Below are 19,366 nucleotides of genomic sequence, written 5' to 3'. Positions count from 1 at the left end.
TATAGGAGAAATGAGGGTTGCCTTCACTCACCTGCCACCAGCAGTTCTGCAGCCATCCTAAACACTAGCCACCCTCAAAATTGTACAGTTTGCCTTTCCAGCAGCCCTATCCACATCCAGAGATAAGTGTTCCTGAAGAAATACTTATTACTGCCTCACAGCCTAAAGAAGTGACGGCATAAGGAGTAGGACCCTTCCCTTCAGCTAACAAGTATATTCGCCATGAATGAGAAGCAGCTGACAAATGAGAGGGTTGCACATCAAGTGTAAAATCCCTTGTTATCTTTCTCTCCAGGAGTCTGGGGGGTTGTATTTGTTAATTCAATGGGCTCCCTGTAGCTGCCAACCTCAATTAAGGAAATCACATGTTTGCAGTCCCCTCTCTGAGCCTCTAGTACAGAGTCAGCATTTAGGCATCAGACAGAAAGGAGGGGCCATTTCGTTTTACTATAATCACCCTAAACTCTAATGAAAACACATCCGACTCAGCAGGCTTAGTTTTCTGGCTCAGATGCTGGGCGCCTACCTTTCTGATTCAGTATGAGGAAGAGGCAGTTTGCTTCTCAGCCTAATGCAGGCAGACAGGAGGACAAAACACAGCTTCTGCAAGTATGAAGTGTAGGCTGCTCACCAGAGCATGAGTAACTCTCTTGCACAGGCTCTGTGAAGTGCTCTGATCATTGCCTGCATTCTGCCTTCCAGGTTCCAAATTAATGCAAAATTAATGGTATCTGGAGCTGGTTTCTTTGCAGATTTAGTGTCTCTGGGATGTGTTGGAACCAGATATTTTCCCATCATCAAATGCTGCAATTAGCAGGTTTGAGTTAAGTCAGCGGAATTCCGTTCGCTTTTAGAAAAGAAATCTTATAATCCATTGCAATAGGATGAGATAATAATAAAACAGACTGGTATATTGACAGACATAGGCCTTGAAGAAAGCAAACAGGTTTTAAAAATATCTGAAAAACCTGAAAGGCTTCAGCAGCAGCTAGATTTTGCTTCATTGAACCTTTGTCTGTAGTGAGGGAGCATTACATTGGTGCTTCTCCTGCTGAGATGAACAGATGTTGGCACAGGCAGGAGCTCAAAGATAGGCAAAGTTTCTGAAATATCTAGCATGGTAACTCCTTAGCTGGTCTGGAGAAAACCTGTCAGACAGCCAGAAGTTGCCAGAACATTGTCTAAGCTAAGGGGATAGGAGAAGGAAGGAACAGGTAGTACATTTCCCTTGACCTGAAGCAAACGGCCGGAGTTTTGTGGTGTATGCCTTGATAGCAAATGGGGTAAAAAACTGACCAAGGTATTGCAAAGGAGGAAAATGGGCTGTACCTTACCCATGTGTCTATGTAGACTCTAGTTCCTGTATGGTCTCTTTGTGAATAGTGTGCAAATATTTCACAATTCAAAATGTGTTTATCTGTTCATGGTGCAATTTGCATGTGTTACTGCTTCAGCATTACAAATGAATGGACACTTGTTTTTACATATGTGGATATAAACCAAGTATGACTTGAAGGTTGGGATTTTTTTCTTCCTTTCCCAATGCCAAAAATATGAAACCCACAAATACTCTTAGTTAGGGTCTACCACTAAATGAGAAACTCCTTCATATACATGGTTTTGGGTTTTATTATCTTCTTCTGATTCTTCTTACAGGTCAGAGTTATGGAAGAGAAGATAAAACTAGCCAGCGTGAAGACCAGTGAATCAGACAGCACTCTGCACAGGAAATACCAAGAGTTGATGGGCACAGTGCAAGGAAAAGAAGATCTGATCAACAGATTGGAGACACAGCTAGCAAAACAGGTAAAGATATTTTCTACAGGGAGACCTGAAGCTTTCATGAGTTGGGGGCACTCTGTAATGTATGTTTTGAAGGTATGGACTTTGTCTCCTTTATATATTAGCCTCTCAATGTAAAATGATGCCCTGCTCAGTGCAAGATCCTCCATCCTTTCTCTTTTCAGACAAAAGCATGCATTTAGCCGCAGTAGCCCTTGTCTCTTCATTATAGGAGACTGGTCAATGTCATAGAAAGGACTTCCTTATGTCCTTAAAGGACAGGTCCCTAAAGGACTTCCTTATGTTAGTGCTGAGTCAGTGTTGAGACCCTAAATTGTAATGCTAGAGCTGTCATAATATTTCTCTGGGTTCCTGGCATAGAAATTCTCTCCAAAATCATGATGTAGCCCATCTCTTATTTGGCATATGCTGCTTCTTGGGAGGGGACTTTGCCCAGTCTTTAGCAACCTTTTAGCATAGTTCATCTCATGTCAGATGCCCTCATAAATAGAGCAGCTGTTTCCCAGTATGGATAGTTCTTGGTCTCTTCCATTCACAGATGGTGGAAGGAAGGAGCTACATCTACAGCAGGGCTTCTGTTTTGGCTCTAGTAAAGGCCTTGTGTTGTGGTCTTTGTAGCACAAGCAATGAGGTATTCTTATATGTTGCTAAGTAAATGCTTTAAAAATAGAAATAGCTCATTAGAATTGTACATAAAATGTGACTCGAATGACAAAGTATTTTTTATATTTAACTAATCGTCACCTATTTCAAGGGCAAAATAGAATTATAAGCTGTCTGAACTTACTCAGACCAAGTGTAGTGTGGATGTCAGGCATCGGGTCTTTGTAATATTTTGGGTTTCATGTCACTTCCCCATCAGACCAAGTGTAGTGTGGATGTCAGGCATTTTGGGTTTCATGTCACTTCCCCGGGCCAGCTTGCTCAGGCAGAACGTAGATAAAGTTCTGCATTTTGGAGGAGAAAGAAGGTTTTCAGAAGGAGCGACAATAGCGATCAAGGTCTAGAAGCAGCTCTTGCTATGAAAGATAGAAGAAATTCTGATTTACCCAGAAACGCAAGGTGTGATTTGTTTAAAACCAACAGACATAAGTGAGGAGAATATTCTGTTAGTAGAAATCTTCTTATTCGAGCAACAAGGGGCAAAATGAGCTTCTAGAAATGAAGGCTGAAGCTTGAGAATTTCAAACAAGAAACACTTTATCAGGGTCATCAGTTCAGTTTCAGAGTGGTATGGGACAGTGGCAGCGCTGGAAGGCTGCTAAGAGTTCCTGTAAGGCATCCCATTTCTTTTCACTGGAATGGGGAGAGCTGTGGCATTCAAAGTGCTAATAAGAGAAGACTGAGGTCATGTCTGGACCACACAATAGCATGGGACAAAGAGTCTCTAACTGCTTCTGGATCTTAAAGCACAATAACAGCATCTATGGGTGCTGTGCCTGAGTGAGTTGGTTTTGCTTAGAGGCAGGGCTTTCTAAGCTCTGTGACAATGCTGTTGACATGTCACTATTCTAGTTTATGATGCTAAATGAAATCTTGGCATTACACTTTACAATGTAGCATAGAAATGTTCTGAATCTTTTACCTCTTGGTCCCTGATCTGAGACAAGTCCAGGTCATTGGGGATTCAGAGGCATTACCCGCGTGATGGATATTCAGAGGACTATGGTAGATTCACTCGATGTGCCAGATCATTTCAGACCAGTAGGCATGTCTAATATTCTGACTGCAGCACAGGCCAATACCTGATAATTAGGAACATGCACAGCCATATTCAGTGAGAAAAACTAAATAAATCCTCCTATTGAAGCATCAGATTTGATCACTTTATTTCATTATGCTTACCTACAAATGTTACTGCTACCCATAATGTTGTCAAGGTCTATTTTAAAGTCAGCAGACATTTGAATAAGAGCTTTTAAATGTGGAACTGTAGTGATGAATAGCATGTGGTGATGAAAAGCAATGTGAAGATGTGGGGAATTTCCTGCAGACTATTGTGTATTTGTATGGTATTCATTAAGTGAACTTATACTCTTCAGTGTAAAAAATTTAAAAGGGGAGGGTATTTGTTCACATCAGGAAAAAATATCTAGCAGGGAAACCATTAAGTGCTACCAGAAGGTATTACCTTTGTCCATTTAATTAGAGACACCGGGGCTGAATGTGCCATAGACAGTATATTCCCCTTCCCTCCATCCCTTGTTCCTGCAGATGACTTCTCCTTGTAGTTGTTTTGATCATTTTGTGGATAGGAAACCTTTCAGTGACATCATTTCTTCTGGGCGAGCCATGCAGGAGATGAACACAAGGCTTCAGGTGATCGTAGCGTCAATCTAGCATCTTTCAAAGGAAATTCCCAGAAAAGGAAAAAACTGCAGCTGAGAAAACACAGCTGCAAAAATGATGTTGTAGCAATATTGCCTAAGCAGATACTTGGGGAAAAATGTTCATTGTGCAAATCAACAGTATTCCCATAACACCTTTGTGTGGACTGGAACCTGTTTTAATGGATATGTAAACATACAACCACTTACACCATCTGAAAACCTCCTAGCAGGTCTTAGCATTTCAAGGTCAAGTTTTGGAGTTTTTTTTTATCCTGGAGTTTGCTGTCTTTTTTTTTTGTTTGTTTTGATTTATTTACTTTCTCAATGAGAATATTATGTGTGTTAATTACATTGTTGATATTAGTTTCCATTTCATGCATCTTTAAAGTCTATACACCTGTGCTTGCAGCAGTTGAATCCTTTTTGCTAGAAGAATTACACTGCTTTATACATCACTTACAGGCACTGCTTAATTCATATTAACTTCAGCCAACTATATGGTGGGGGGGCACTGGGGGAACACTAGAGATGCTCAACAGCAAACTCAACATTGCAAAACCATCTGAAACAGGAAAAGTTGCAGACACAAAAGCAACTGTGGTCGGTGGGCAATCTTTACCTGAGCTGGACTTTGCTATTGGACAACCTCTTGAAACAACCCTCTGAATTTGACTCCAGGGACCATGTAAGACAACTTAGAGCTTGAGTTTTCAGAGGCCAGCTAAACAATAATATCCAAATAGCAATCTTAAATCTTATGTCTGGAATGGAAGTTTCAGTGTTTAAGTCGCTCCTGATGCAGTAACTTACTGAGAACAGTCAGTTGTGCTCTACTTATGCATCTAATCTTCTTCTTTTTTTTTTTTTTTTGGCACAGAAACAGTTGAGGACTGAGGAAGCTAAAATTGTTCAAGAGAAAGCTGCCAAGATCAAAGAGTGGGTAACATTTAAGCTGAGAGAGGTGAGTCTTTAGCTTGCTGCCAGGTTTCAAGGCCTAGGACTAGGTACAACAGCTGCACTGCCAATGGGCTCCTGCGTAGGGCAATAAATAGCCTGAGGACAGTCAGTCTGCCACAGGGGCTTTCTCCTTGTTTGGCCCTGCACACACAGTTGCAGAGCCAGGGACATCCCTCTTATTGAGGGCTATTTACTGCTTTGGGCAAAGGATAAATGACTGTGAAATCACTAATGCTCAAAAGCAGTCTCTGAAGAAGACTTACTAGTCACAAGTGGCTTTCACCTACCTTTTCTCTGCCTCTCCCTTTTTTCTCTGGCTATGGTTTGTCTCTTTTTTTCTGACAAAGCAGCTGTGGCACAATAACATGTCTCTGACTAATGCTGTTTTCCTACTACCCAGCATTTTCTCATGTCTAACCTCTCCTTCCTATCCATCCTGTGGGCATATTCCTCTATTTGGGTCTAATTCAATACACTCTAGAAAAACTGAGACAGCATGCAGTTTTAAAAATGCATTAATAGTTTACAGCTGGGAGTGGGGCTGTCTAGTCTTTCCTTTTTATTCCAGGTTAAAGCTATAGGTTTCCCAGTTTATGCCAGAAAGGAAGTTTGTTGGAGTTGGAAGAAGCAGGCTTTGTGGGCAGTAGTTGCGTTATCATGTGACTTTGTAATCTCATTAGATTGTCTAGACAATTCACTGAGCTGCTGTGCTGCTTCTCTTTCATTTTCCTATGTGAAATAACTTAAGGTGCATCTACATCACTAACGGGGGCAGCACAAAGGAGGAAGCACAGAGATTGACTTGGTGTGACCTGCTGTGAATCCAGGACCATGCATTCAAGTTGTGTCTTTACTGGCAATGAAGTTCGTGCCAGATGCTGTTTCTAGGTGCATACCATGCACAAGTGGACCACTGCTAACTGAAGGACTTTGCATCTGTGTTACAAATGGGTGTCTCCAGACAGCACCACGAATGCAATTTCAGCTTTGATTCCATCAAAAGGGAAGCCACTTTGGGTGTACCACTGCTACCCTTAATAATGTATGCTGAGACACTTCAAGCAAAGACACATGGTACATATGGTAGATTTGCAAAGAACCACTTGTGCACAAATTGCAAATGTAAATGCAACCTTAATGTTTTGGTCACCTGGATCCAGGGGATCTCCTTTTACCACATACAGGGTGAGAGGGGAAAAATGCTCCTCCTGCGTAATAGGTTTTTTTTATTGTCTCTTTCATGACAGTTATTTCTGGAACAGGAGTAAATGATAAACAATAGCAGGGAAGGAAATAAAAAGACCTATTTTAGGAATGTGAATAGTATATACAGAGGCTATTTGAGAGAACACAGTGATGTGTTTAAGTGGGTTGTCCAGTGGAGCTGCTGAGGAGGAGGATTTCAAGGTGACTTGCCCATCCTTTTTTCCTTTTCTTGTTCAAACTCTTGAATGTAATAAAGATGAAGATATGTTCTGTGTAGTGGAACATACACACAGTTTTGCATTATTTTTTGGTTTTTATTATTGTTGTTTTCATAGCTTGAACTAGAAAATTACCACCTGAAAAACTGTAATCGGAGGCTGACGGAGCAAATTGAAGCCCTTCAGGACACGTTGCAAGGTAAATGTGTTCACCTGGCATTGTAGCCTAGTAACCACCACAAGAGTGGAAGTCAGCATTCCTGGGTTGTATTCTTGTCAGAAATAAGCACTTGTGACAGTGAGCAAGCAATAGAATTCATTTTTTCAAATAAATTCTTCATTTCAAACTTCAAAATAGAGTTCATTTTTAAGATAGAAATAACATTGCTTACCTGCCTTAAACTCTTATTTGGTTTCCCATCAGCGACTGAACACAGACACCCTTTCTTTTTTCTTCAGAGTCTGCTTTTGCCATTAAAATAAACCACTGAGTTCCTGAATTAGAAGCACTCATTGAAATACATAGAAAAACTCTACATTCACTTCAGTGGTGCAGGGTAGAAGTCCCTGAGGTATTTCACTTTACATCCACATGTGAATAATCCTCATCCCCACAGAAACCCTGCTGGCATGTGAACTGAGTAACTGAGGACTGAATGGGCCAAGGCAGAAGTCCTCTGATGTGCTTTTAGAACCTGGGTTCCTCTGTGCTATCAGGTTGGGTTGGAGAAAGCTGCCTTTGAGGTTCTTGTTTGGTGGACAGATGGAGAACTTTGGCCTCCAGAGCCTGAAATCGGCACTGTTCATCACAACACATTTTGAAGAGCCTGTGCAGTTCTTGTTTGATGGACAGATGGAGAACTTTGGCCTCCAGAGCCAAAGAAATCGGCACTGTTCATCACAACACATTTTGAAGAGGAAATTCTCTCTTAAACATTTTCTTCCCATGTGTTTTTGGTTTTTTTTAAGAACGAGAGGAAATTCTCTCTTAAACATTTTCTTCCTGTGTGTTTTTGGTTTTGTTTTTTTTAAGAACATGGTTTGGTCATAGTAAGATGAGCTGTTTCCAGAACTTCACTGGGCATGCAAGCAGGGGGCATTTCTTTTCTGCAGAAGACTTTCTGGCATTCCTATCACTCCACAGCAAGGGAATAGGGCAAAATTCCTTCTAAATCCCACCATGTTTCTAGCTAAATGCTTTATGACTGGGTTTTTCTCATTCCCCCCTGGCTCTGGCTGTTTACAAAAAGAGAATGGCTGGTAAGCTGCGTTAATAATCTGGTATTAAGTGTTCCCTGGATCCCAACTCTCTGGGCAGTAAACAGCTCTGCCCTCTCCTCTTATCCCCTACTCTAGTCTCACTGTGCCAGGCTGAATTCAGAGGCCTCTGCAGAGGGACAAGTATCTTCTTGCTTGCCATGCTAATAGTAACAGCTTCCTCTCCTTCATCACCTGTCACATCTAGGAAGCTGTAAAAATACCAATAATATTTAAAATGAATGGCCTCTTTTCAGTCTATACTAATGATTTACCTCAGGGGCAGGGGACAATGTGTGCCAGGAGCTGTGTGTGCCAGAGTTATGATAGGAATAGCTTTGTTAGCATTTAGTTCCTTGTGATTCAAGTGCCAAGGTCAGGTTCTCATGGTTGTCTTTTCTCAGCTGTTTCCAAGAGCAGGTTTCATCCTCTTCACAATCAACAGTGGTTTATCCTGCTGTTTGCCATTCCCTCCATTACTTTGTGTCTTCAGTTTGTCTCTACTTCCTTGTAAGTCCCACTAGTGGTTAAGCAATGCCTGTAGAGTTTGATGTTCAGACAGCATTTTCAGCAATAGCTGTGCAGACTCACACTAACCCATATTTATGTAATTTCCAAAGCATCTTATGACTTGGTTCTTTTCAGTCAGGCAATATATAAATGCCAAGGTCAATCAAAATCATAAAGTAAAGTAACATCCTCTGCCACTCCAAGTTTTATCCATGATTTCCCATATCCTAAAGCTGCTATTCAGGAGAACCAGCAGAACTGAGATTAGTCTTTAAATCTAGTAATTATGGAAAAAAAGAAAGTAGAAGAATTATAAAGCATAGGTTCTAAATGGACAAAGAACAATAGAGGTAATCTGGATTCTTTTGTGTCATCTTCTAATATAAAATATTTGAAGGGGTAGAGAAAAAAAAATAAAAGCAAGTTTTTACACTAAAGCCATGTAAGTAACTGTTATAAAACTTGACAAAAAGCACTGCTTGATTCATATAGCACAAAAGGATAGCAAAAAGCTCTAGGGAAATTCTTGAAAAGAGAATAACCTCACTGATCATGTGATAGTTAAGAAGGTCTCTATAAATATGCTGATAGCCTCATCTAGGTACTAGGAGTGTGAGGAACCATAACAGCTTAATTGATGGCTTATATAACTGTAGGTCCATTGAAGTCAAAAGCACACTAAGCAGTGTTTTGGCCATTTAGGTGTTTTGAATATTGTGTGGATATGTGCACTTCCTTCTCATGGCTATTTTAAGAGAAGAGACATAATTGTGGATAGGTTAGAGTATATTGAGTTAGGCTGAAAGTTTTCCTAGGCCAGTATCCTGTCTCTTGGTTGGCTGTGGATATTTCAGGAAATGGTGTAGAAAATATTGCGAGTAGAGTTGTCCTTGTCTCCATGTACCCTTACACCTTCTGCTGTCAGTGTTTTAGGAAGTTCCTAGGGCAGAACTTCTGTCTAAATGGTTATTTGTACCACTGATACATTACTTTTTCTGGCCTGTCTTTTGGATGTCACAGTATTCTATTTTCTTTTTTATTTGAAAAGTACCCCTTCCTTCTGTAAATTTCAAACACGCTGCCCTGTAATTTCATTAGGCACTCCTTAATTCCACTTTTGTAAGAAACAGCGATTAATCATTCGCTACTCATCTTTTCTGTACTTTTCCTGATTATAAATATACAGCACTTCTGTTACACCTGCGCTCAGCCATCTCCTTTCCATTCTGTATAGTCCTAACCAGGCCAGGGCACTGTTGAAATACAACTGACATGAACAGTTTACACTAGCAAGTAACATTTTAGACAATAAAGCATTTGAATGGCCTAACCGTATGTTCTCCTCCTCTGTAGATATGACCAGCATTCCTCCCTTGGAATCCCTTTGGAGCCATCATTCTCTGAAGCCCAGAGCATCACAGGCCTCTTTTGCTGAGAAGATAGACCAGAAATCTGTGCTCCTTGCACCTGGTTTCAGACAGGTGTGTCAGACAGGACCTACCAAACGTGTCCTTTCTACAGCAAACATAGTTCTTGCCAATGACACCTTTGCCAAGGATGGGGAGGATAAATCTCTGTTTTCCCAGAGTACGCTGAAGCTCATGTCTGATCCATCAAACTGGAATCTCTCCACAGAGAAAGACGTATTCCCAGCCATAAGTTCTGAACATAGGTTAGGGTGCTCTGATCCCACATCACTGGACCCACCAGCTGAGGCCACAAGAATCCTTGATGCTTTGACTTTCCAGTCATCTTTGGAAGGAAACCATAGAGCTGTGAGCACCTTGCAACAAGTGGCTTTGGATGGCACATGCTTCTCTGATGATCTGAGTGCCAGGTTCCGCTCCCACCGGCTGGACTCCTCTTCCTCAGGAGAAATAATGAGCATGCTGGAGGGCTGTCTCCAAACTGCTGAGCCGTCCATCGTTGTGTCAACATCAGCTGTTACAGCACGTTCCTTCTGTCCAGGGAGGGAATGCGGCCTTGGCAGTAGTATGACCTTTCCGAAAATACGAACTCCCAATACACCAAGAGACAGTATCCAACTAGCCAAGAGACATTACAGCCAACCACAGCCAGGGGCTAATTCTTTCCATCGCATAACGAGCTTAGAGGCTAGCACCTTCCAGCCCATAACAGACTCTCTAGTCTGCCCTGGGCAAGTGAAGGAGACAGACATTGATGATGATGGGGTACTGGAGAAGATGGAGACGGAACGTGACCTGGTGAGGGAAGAAGCTGGAGCGTGTGAGGAAATCAACTGCTTATCTACAGTGCAAAGAGAAGCTGTGAGTTCTGAGGCTGGCGTACTCAACCCAGGAGGTAAACCTCCCACACCACCGCTGCACAGATTACCATCATGGGTAAGAAATGCAAGGACAACAGTCTGAGAAGTGCTGTGTATCTTTGAGTAGTGCCCAATAGTTAGGCTACAGCAGCTATTGCTCTCACACAATTGTTTCCTGTGGACATCAGTCACATTTCTGTGAACCACCTAGTCTGACAATTTCAGATCATGCTCTTGCTCTCACACAATTGTTTCCTGTGGACATCAGTCACATTTCTGAACCACCTAGTCTGACAGTTTCAGATCACAAGAGAAGCTGTGAGTTCTGAGGCTGGCGTACTCGACCCAGGAGGTAAACCTCCCACACCACCGCTGCACAGATTACCATCATGGGTAAGAAATGCAAGGACAACAGTCTGAGAAGTGCTGTGTATCTTTGAGTAGTGCCCAATAGTTAGGCTACAGCAGCTATTGCTCTCACACAATTGTTTCCTGTGGACATCAGTCACATTTCTGTGAACCACCTAGTCTGACAATTTCAGATCATGGGGCATATTGTTTCCACTGACAATTTTTTTGTTCTTTTCTCTTTATAAGGGGAAAAAAATCCATGGAAGAAAGTAGTACTCAAGAAACATAGGAATAAAAATGGAAGTCAAGAGGTGCTGCATTGTGATTTATCCTTATGAGTCATCAACAGTTAATCCTTAGTTCTGTTGTCATGTGTTTAAGACAGAAAAGTGAGTGCAAGTGAATGGACCAGATCAGATAGTTTCAAGGTCAAAAAAGCTGTGAATACTAGAATAGGTACAGGATTAGATCTCAGCATTCTTATCTCATGGTATACTTCTGCTATCAGGAAAATTTTGTGAAAACGTTTGGTAAAGGGAATATACATGTCCAATTGCTTACTGGACATGAGAGAGAAGTCTGTTATTATTACTTTCAGTGACTTGTTAGTTCAGATAATTGGATTGTTTACTAATGTGTCAAATTGCTTACTGGACATGAGAGAGAAGTCTGTTATTATTACTTTCAGTGACTTGTTAGTTCAGGTAATTGGATTGTTTACCAATGTGTCAATCTAATTGATAAACTTGGTGGAAATCAACGTAGTAACAAAAAAGATAATTCCATTATTTCAATTTGCTTTTTTGAAGGCCTAGGCAAACAAGTGGTTTATTGAAGGTGTGAAATCAAGCACTCATTATTAATCCTCATGTTATAGAATTTTTTATCCAAGGAAATCTAACATTATTTTATTTTTGACTGTGTCCTTTATGATACCAATTTAAAACCCGGTATAATCACAGCTATTTTTCCAAAGGAATCTCTTTTAATTCAGTCCATAGTATGGACCTGTCCCGGGAATAAAGCTGGATAGTGTAGTAAAAGAAACTGCAGTTTTCAAGGTGTTTGTTTTATTTGCTGCAGAAGTCAGAAAGGTGTCATGAACAGTGTATTCCCTTGGGCAAAGGAAAATATGGCTCAGAGATTGGCTACTATTCCTTTCTCTGATCTAGAGTTCCCATGGAAGGTTCTTCTGGTCCCTCAGGCTAAATTTTTCACAGATGATCATCAGCTCCACACCCACCTTCTAAATGTGTAACTTGAGTTTGGCAAGTTAATTTGATTGGAGAAGCACTGAGCACTTCTCTGCTGCAACTGTATTTGGTTATTTTCATTACAAACAATGTAACATGATGCTAAATTCTCAAAAAGTCAGGTTTGGGACACCTTGAAATGGATGCTCCAAAGCTACTGCATAATTCATAGTATCACCTATGTCTGAGTTTGTCTTCTGGAAAATAGTAATAGCACCCATCAATGTCTCTCCCAGGGTTTTCATAAATATTTTTATTAATGTTTATGAAGCATTGCAGTATTACAGTCAGGAATACCACAGGAAAAATCCATTGTTTTGTCTTCAGACCAGAGTCAAGTAAAGGTATGCAAGTAGAGCAAATCTAGGTGTATCAAACACTAATGCATGAATAGAATATTAAATAGCACCTTAATCATTATACGCCCCAAATAGAAAGTGTGTGAGGAAAAAAATACATGTAATATTTCATTAGGGGCTAATTCACAATGCATATACATACAGAAAGTACTAATTCTGTCATTTCTTTTTTTGATGTACTTGACTTTGCAGTCTTAAGTACTTTCATGTATATGTATTGTGCGTGTTATCTGATTGTGATTGGTTGTATTCTTTAAGGAGCAGCAAGAGAATTTCTAGCTTTGATTTTTATTCATTTTAGACTGGTTGATGTCTTAGACATAACATTGCATTTAGTTACAGATTTGGGTTCCCCCCTTGGAATTTTTATCAATTTGTAAAACACGTGGAGATCCTTTGAACTGAAAGATCCATATGTTGTTATAAATGAGACACAGGCTTATTGAGAACATTCCAGGCATTTCTTTCATTCCCTTATCAGGGAAAGGGAATCCTTTGCAGGTGGTGACTCAATAAATTGTCCAGTTTTAGATCCTGTTCTTGATTCTTTTTAATGTATTGTTCATAAAGTGGAAAAAAAAAGCTTTTCCGAAGCTGTGATATAGTCATTTATTGATAATTGCATGTAGGTGTTTCACTCTGTGGATATCAGCTCTGTAGCATTTATAAGCCAAGTTTGTTAGGATTCAGGGAATTGCACTCAGATGCACATTTCCACAAATGGTCATTCACTCAACATCTGGTAGACTAGAGCAACCTTTCTTAGGAGGCTCCTCCTTCCTGCCCAAGGTGTGATTGTGATGTGATTCTGTTACACAAGCATTTGTTTTTGCAGGAATCATATTTTTGTCTGACCATTGCTGTTCATGGTATTATTGTTCCAGGAGAGTCGAATCTATGCTGTGGCTAAGTCTGGCATGAGGTTTTCTGAAGTGGCCACAGTGAATGATACTTCCAGCTGCTGTAAGTTCTAGACAAGATTCATCCTTAGAGGGAGCTTACAGTGACAATGTGGGACCTGAGCTAATGGCTGTTCACATTTCTTTCTTCATTTCTTCATTTCCTTGCCTGTTTTCAAAGTAAATTTGATTTCACAGATAGCCACGATAAAGGAAGGAAGGGAGGAGGATACGTCTGATCTCGGGGATGGTTGGTGCTGGGCTGTTTGAGCCCCTACATTCAGTGACATCTTCAGGGACTCCATTATCTCCTTCATCACTTTTGCTGACACTGTTCTGCCTTTGCATGGCTGTGACGTGCTTTTAGTCTTTTGATTCACTGTCACCTTGCCCTGTTATGGCTTTTACCTATTTGGACGTGGTGCACTGCATTGCCATTGTACCATGGGGAGCACAGGGTGGGTAAGATGTCTCACAGGCTAAAATTGAGATACCATTGCAGCTGTCTCTGGGAGTCGTATGTAATTAATTACACATCCTCTGGCCTTGCTGAGGCCAAATTGTCCAGGATGGCAATCCTCCATTATTTGATGTTCCAAGAGACTACATAAATTCTTACATGCATACGTGTATGTCTCCATTAAAGCCTCCTTTTTTTCAACAGTTTGTATTATTTGCTTTCTCTCTGCATTTTCGCAGTTTACAATTTGTCGCGTGCAACTTCTGGGCCGTTTACCTGTCTCATCTACAGAAATGTCACAGTGCCAGTCTACACTACGCTGAAGGGGGTAAGGAGTTACCTCACTTTTCCTCTTATGAAAAGCATGGTCCAGGGCTGCCAGTAATTTGAGAGCGAACGGGATGAAGCTGTGCAGGGAAGGAAAGGAAATTAGAAAATGCTAGGAAGTACTGAACACCAAAAGAATGCAGAAGGAGTAGGAGATGATAAATGTATTTAGGAATATAAAACACTGCAGCAAGAAAGAGGGCTCTTGAGAGGTTATGGGGAAGCACGGGGATAGTGGAACAGTAGAAGGGTGTAACTGGAGGACACCAAATTAGATCAGACTAGAGAGGCCAGATTGGAAGTTTTTGGGCTAGAAAGGGAGGAAAAGAGGAGCCCAGTAGTGGGCAAGGCAGTGTGAAAATGAAGGGCCTGCATCGATTGCTCTGTCTCCTTATTGAACAGGAATTGTTCTGGGAAACTCTTCCCTCACATGCTGACCATACAAGTCTGTTTTCCAGAAAGCCACACAGATCAGCAACGTGCCTTTCTTAGATGAGTCTTCAGGCTCTGATGATGACTGTGGCTCCCATGCCAGCTTCAGGAATTCTACTGCTGGATCCGAGAACAGGAAAGCCAGCATGCCAGGCAGCCCTCGTGCAGTGAAGAGAGGTAAAGTGGGAGTATTGCAACTGAGCAGCATGAACTCCATCCTCATGGGTGAGGCAAGATATCCTGAACATCCAAATGCTCAGCCTCGGTGACGGTAATAAGGACTTCTCCCAGAACATGTGCAGATATCAATAGCTACTCAGTAGAAACCTATCCTCTAGATTTCCATCCAGGCAATTGCTAAACTAAGATTGTGGGAAGGGTTGATCTACCAAGCTCATCAGATATACAGTGAAGACATCCATACCTTTTCTGTGACTTGTGAGCAAGCTAGTATTGACACATTAAAGAAAATGGCTTTTGTCTCTGTCACTGGCTTCTTGACCAGTAAGCAGATCTTTGCTGGCTTTGCGAGGCATCAGGTAATTTGGGTCCTGGCTACGATAATTTTTCTTGACCACTGGCAAGGTTAAACTGGATCCTTGAGTAGAATTTTTATTACAATTGGTAGTCAATAAAATAAAATCCCATTTCCTATAGTCTTAAGTCCTGTTGTGATGCATTGGCTGATGTGTCTGTGTTGCCGTGGACCAGTGGTGGCAGATTTTGTGATGCATTGGCTGATGTGTCTGTGTTGCTGTGGACCAGTGGTGGCAGATTCACAGAAAAGCAAAGGCTTATTGCTGGTGAGGAAGCCTTTTCTTTATTTTGAATGAGAGGGGCTTGAGGCTTTATGCTGGATGTTTTCAAGCTGGAAACAGCATGTCTGTGCTTTAAATAACAAGTATCTTGGTTTTGGGTTTTTTATGTGGTTTTTATGTCTGTTTATTCAGCAGCAAATTTATTTCATTGTCAGTATCCAAAACTCACTCTCACTGCTTGTCTTCCTAGGAAACAAAAAAGGTCTCAGAAGTTTAGTTACTGGGGTTTGAGTTTCCAAATTCTGATCTGATTTGTTCTTCTTGAACAAAAAATCCTTAATGGTGAATTCAAAAACTCTTCAGAGTGTGCAGTATTCAGTGCATGCTTCTGTCTAGCTATGATTCTTGTTCCTTCCTTTATTTTGAACAGGTGTGTCTATGTCCTCACTGAGTTCCGAGAGTGACTATGCCATCCCTCCTGATGCCTACTCCTTGGATGGTGACTATTCAGAGCCAGAACATAAGCTACAGCGAACATCTTCCTATTCTACTGATGGTGGAATTTGCACTGTAAGTCTTGCTACTCACAGTTGTGAAGGGGTGCCTTGGCCTTGAAAGAGAAAAAGTGTAACTACAATATATTGAGTTATCATCTGCAAAGTGATGCTCTAACAGACTGTGCTGTTGATCCAGCTGGTTTGTGTCAAAAGACAGTCTGTGGTGCTTCAGAGAAGGGGCAATTTCTGTTACATGATTAGATAAAAGTATAAGCATCAAGGGCTGTATTCTTTCCTGATGACCTGTTCATCAGAAGCTGGTGTTCTGTTAGTTGGGTTCTACTTTAATGATGGCCTTACACTTTTGTGACAAAGCAAGTTTGGAAATTCAAAGGAAGCAAGGAGAAAGGATAGATCATTTTGGCCTGGAAAAAAACCTCAAACATGGGCAGCATAAAAGTCTGTATTTTTGAATGTAAGAGATCAAGCAGACAAGGAACAGAAGTCTAATCATGATTTGGAGTCAGCCTTCACTTTTATTTGGAAAATTACTGCTATGGTAGGAAACCCAGTAAGTTTTCAGTGCATCAAACAGTCAGTGAAATGATCTTCAGGTGCCTTCTTTTAAAGCAACACAATGTGGTATTTGCAGCTACACAGAATGTCTAGTACTGTCTCCAAGTTGAGCAGAGAGCACTGGCCTTGGATGGCTGCTGCTCCCATCTGGCAGAGTAAAGTGGAAAATGATGGAGGTGCAGCAAATGTCTGAGCTTGACTTCACCATTCTTTCATTTGTATCTTGAGAGGTGCAAGATAATCTCATCTCCTTCTTGCTTTTTGCCCTCCAGGAGCCCATGGAGAAGTCGGGTTACTTGCTGAAAATGGGCAGCCAGGTGAAGATGTGGAAGAGACGATGGTTTGTTCTGAGAAACAGGCAAATCATGTACTACAAGTCTCCGGTGAGTCACTGGGATACATTTCCTCCTGTATGGAGGTGCAGGGGAATGCTGTCTGCAGAACTGGTTCCAGGCTCATACCGCTGGCAGAGTGGGCAGCCATGGGCAAGCTTCCCCCAAAATGTCCTGCCAAAGAACTTTTTCTGACCCGCAGTTTCAACTGTGGGTCTCTGCTTAGGCAGGGAAGCTGCTGGTGGCAGTTTCCAGAGATGAAAGGTTGCTCACAAGGACAGAAGCTTGACACTTACTGCTTAACTTCGTACAGATGATGAAAAGCAGAAGGCATGCCATGGCCCAGCTTTGGTCATGTTTAAGATGAAAATAAAGGAAAAATAAATTACAGTACCAGGAGGGCACAGATACGTACTCGTCAGTCAGTATATGGGGCTCTAAGGAAAACTACAACTTTGAGGGGGAAGAAAGCTGGATTCTTTCATCTTTTGCCCTCCCACATGGACATGAAAGTATTAGAAAACCAGGGTAAAGTTGAAAATAAGCTTTCATGCAAAATGCTGTCTTACAGTGATCAAAGAAACAATATTGAGAGTGCGTGTTTGTGCATTCAAACCTTTCAAAACGCTTTTTATAACTCACAACTATTACAAATGAAGCTACGTTATTTCAAAAATTCTAGCAGTATGCACTCAAAATTTGTATATACAATAAAATATATTTTTTGTTAGCCTTCATTATTCTGCTGTACATTAGAGAGAGTTATATTTAGGGATATTCACCTTCTGTACTTTTTTCTTCTGGACACAGCAGTTCTCTTCATACCTGCATAATTTCTGTGTGTATACACATCTTTGTTTACAATTCAGGAATATTTAGAAGATTTATTTTCAACTTTTTTCAGTTGTTGTCATATTCTGACAACAATACATCTTAGGCCACAATGCATCTTTATTTCTGATACTAGGTTTGTCAATCAGAATTCACAAGTAAGTTACATATAGATACCATATACATACATATATATAAAAAAATAACATCATAAATATTCAGGATTTACTGTTGGTTGGAAGGAACTTCTGGAAAACCCTAGTCCAACTAACACATTGAAGAGAAACTCACCAGCTGTAGATCAAACCGCGTATGGCTTTGTCTACGTGAATCTTGAAATCTTCCAAAGGTGGAAATTCAGCCACTATCTGTGTGCCTGTTTGGTGTTGTGTTGCCTTCCCAGTGAAAAAGGGTTTGTTGTTTTTTTCTGTTGTGTTGGTATTTTTTTCCTAATCTCCAATCTGAACTTCATAAGACAGTATTTGTTGCCATTACTCTTGTTGTATTGTCTGCCACTACTGAGGAGACTTTTGCTTCAGCATTGCAAAGCTGTCTCATCCCTAACCTGGCAACCTTCAGCTGTCCTTTCCAGTTCATGTATACAGACTCCAACCTGCACATGCATATTATGCTGTATTTCAGTACTCCAACACCCACCTGAAATTTTTTCCTGCTGAAAAAGTTGTTTGCTTTTCTTTCCTCAGAGCGACGTTATCCGCAAACCACAAGGGCAGATGGAGCTGAATTCCTCGTGCCAAATTGTCAGAGGTGAAGGGTCGCAGACATTCCAGGTAAGCGTTGCTTTTTCATCCGGCAGATAACCACACACTCAGCTGCTGGGTGAGAGAGCACTTATTTCAGGCTGAATGGTACTGTATGTCTCAATTGATAGGAGCTTACTTTATCTGGCCCCTGTGTTTCCTGGCACAAGCCAGGTAGTTAAATAATGGGGAAAGAGCTAAATTGTAACCCAAACACAGCTTCTTGAAAATGAAATCAATTCTGCTTTTGTTTTGCTTTGCTTTGTTTTGCACCGTAGCAGTTTCCTTTTTTGCAGTTAGGACTGAGAGTTTGAAATTTCACTGAATTTCACTGAAATCTGTGGGAAAAGTGAAACCAGATAGCACCTAGAATCTCCTCTTTCTGAAAGACTCCTCTTAAAATTTCCAGCCTTACTTTACATGTTTGGAGAATCTGAAGAAACATCTGAAGTGTTGGATTCCTATTAGAATTCGACTTCCAAAGTATTAGAAGTTAGTCCATTGCTGGGTTCAGTTTTAAGTCATTATTGTTAGAAGACTTCATATAAAGGTGGTATTAAAGTTTCTCTCATACTGACTGCAAGGCACATGGCCTGACCTGTGAGCTACCTTCTGCCCTTATGGAACTGAAGTTTCTAAGGCTTAATACTATTAAATTCATAGCATCTTTCCTCTCAAAGAGTCACAAGCTATTGAAGGCAGAATGCAATATAAAGTGAAGGCAGAAGAAAAAATTCATTTAAAATTAAAAATTAGCAGCAGCACAGTGAAACAAGAAAGCACCAGAGAGGAGACAAAGCTACAATGTACAACAGAAATAGCAAAATAGCAAGAGCACTTATAAGAATTTGATTCATCTGAGTTTCAGTCCTTTCACTTGGGCTTTGAAGGTTATCACCTTTTCTCTTGCCCCCAAAAAACCCCTCCTGAATCACAAAAAAAAATATCTGTATGGGGTAATG

General features: G+C 40.9%; 1 protein-coding gene across 1 annotated transcript in view; it reads left to right on the top strand.

Annotated features, from left to right (window-relative positions):
• PLEKHH1 (pleckstrin homology, MyTH4 and FERM domain containing H1) overlaps window positions 1–19,366 on the top strand; it is a 46,955-nt gene that overhangs the window by 7,290 nt on the left and 20,299 nt on the right. The window contains exons 3-12 of the mRNA XM_014942030.1: window positions 1,657–1,806; window positions 5,011–5,094; window positions 6,632–6,713; window positions 9,635–10,644; window positions 13,416–13,494; window positions 14,130–14,218; window positions 14,676–14,826; window positions 15,838–15,977; window positions 16,753–16,863; window positions 18,348–18,434. Of these exons, the coding sequence (XP_014797516.1) occupies window positions 1,657–1,806; window positions 5,011–5,094; window positions 6,632–6,713; window positions 9,635–10,644; window positions 13,416–13,494; window positions 14,130–14,218; window positions 14,676–14,826; window positions 15,838–15,977; window positions 16,753–16,863; window positions 18,348–18,434 (1,983 nt within the window). The remainder of the gene's footprint in view (window positions 1–1,656; window positions 1,807–5,010; window positions 5,095–6,631; window positions 6,714–9,634; window positions 10,645–13,415; window positions 13,495–14,129; window positions 14,219–14,675; window positions 14,827–15,837; window positions 15,978–16,752; window positions 16,864–18,347; window positions 18,435–19,366) is intronic.

The sequence above is a fragment of the Calidris pugnax genome, unplaced genomic scaffold (genome assembly GCF_001431845.1).
Source record: "Calidris pugnax isolate Ruff unplaced genomic scaffold, ASM143184v1 scaffold56, whole genome shotgun sequence".
Classification (NCBI taxonomy): domain Eukaryota; kingdom Metazoa; phylum Chordata; class Aves; order Charadriiformes; family Scolopacidae; genus Calidris; species Calidris pugnax.
This window is presented reverse-complemented; position numbering and strand designations above follow the sequence as displayed.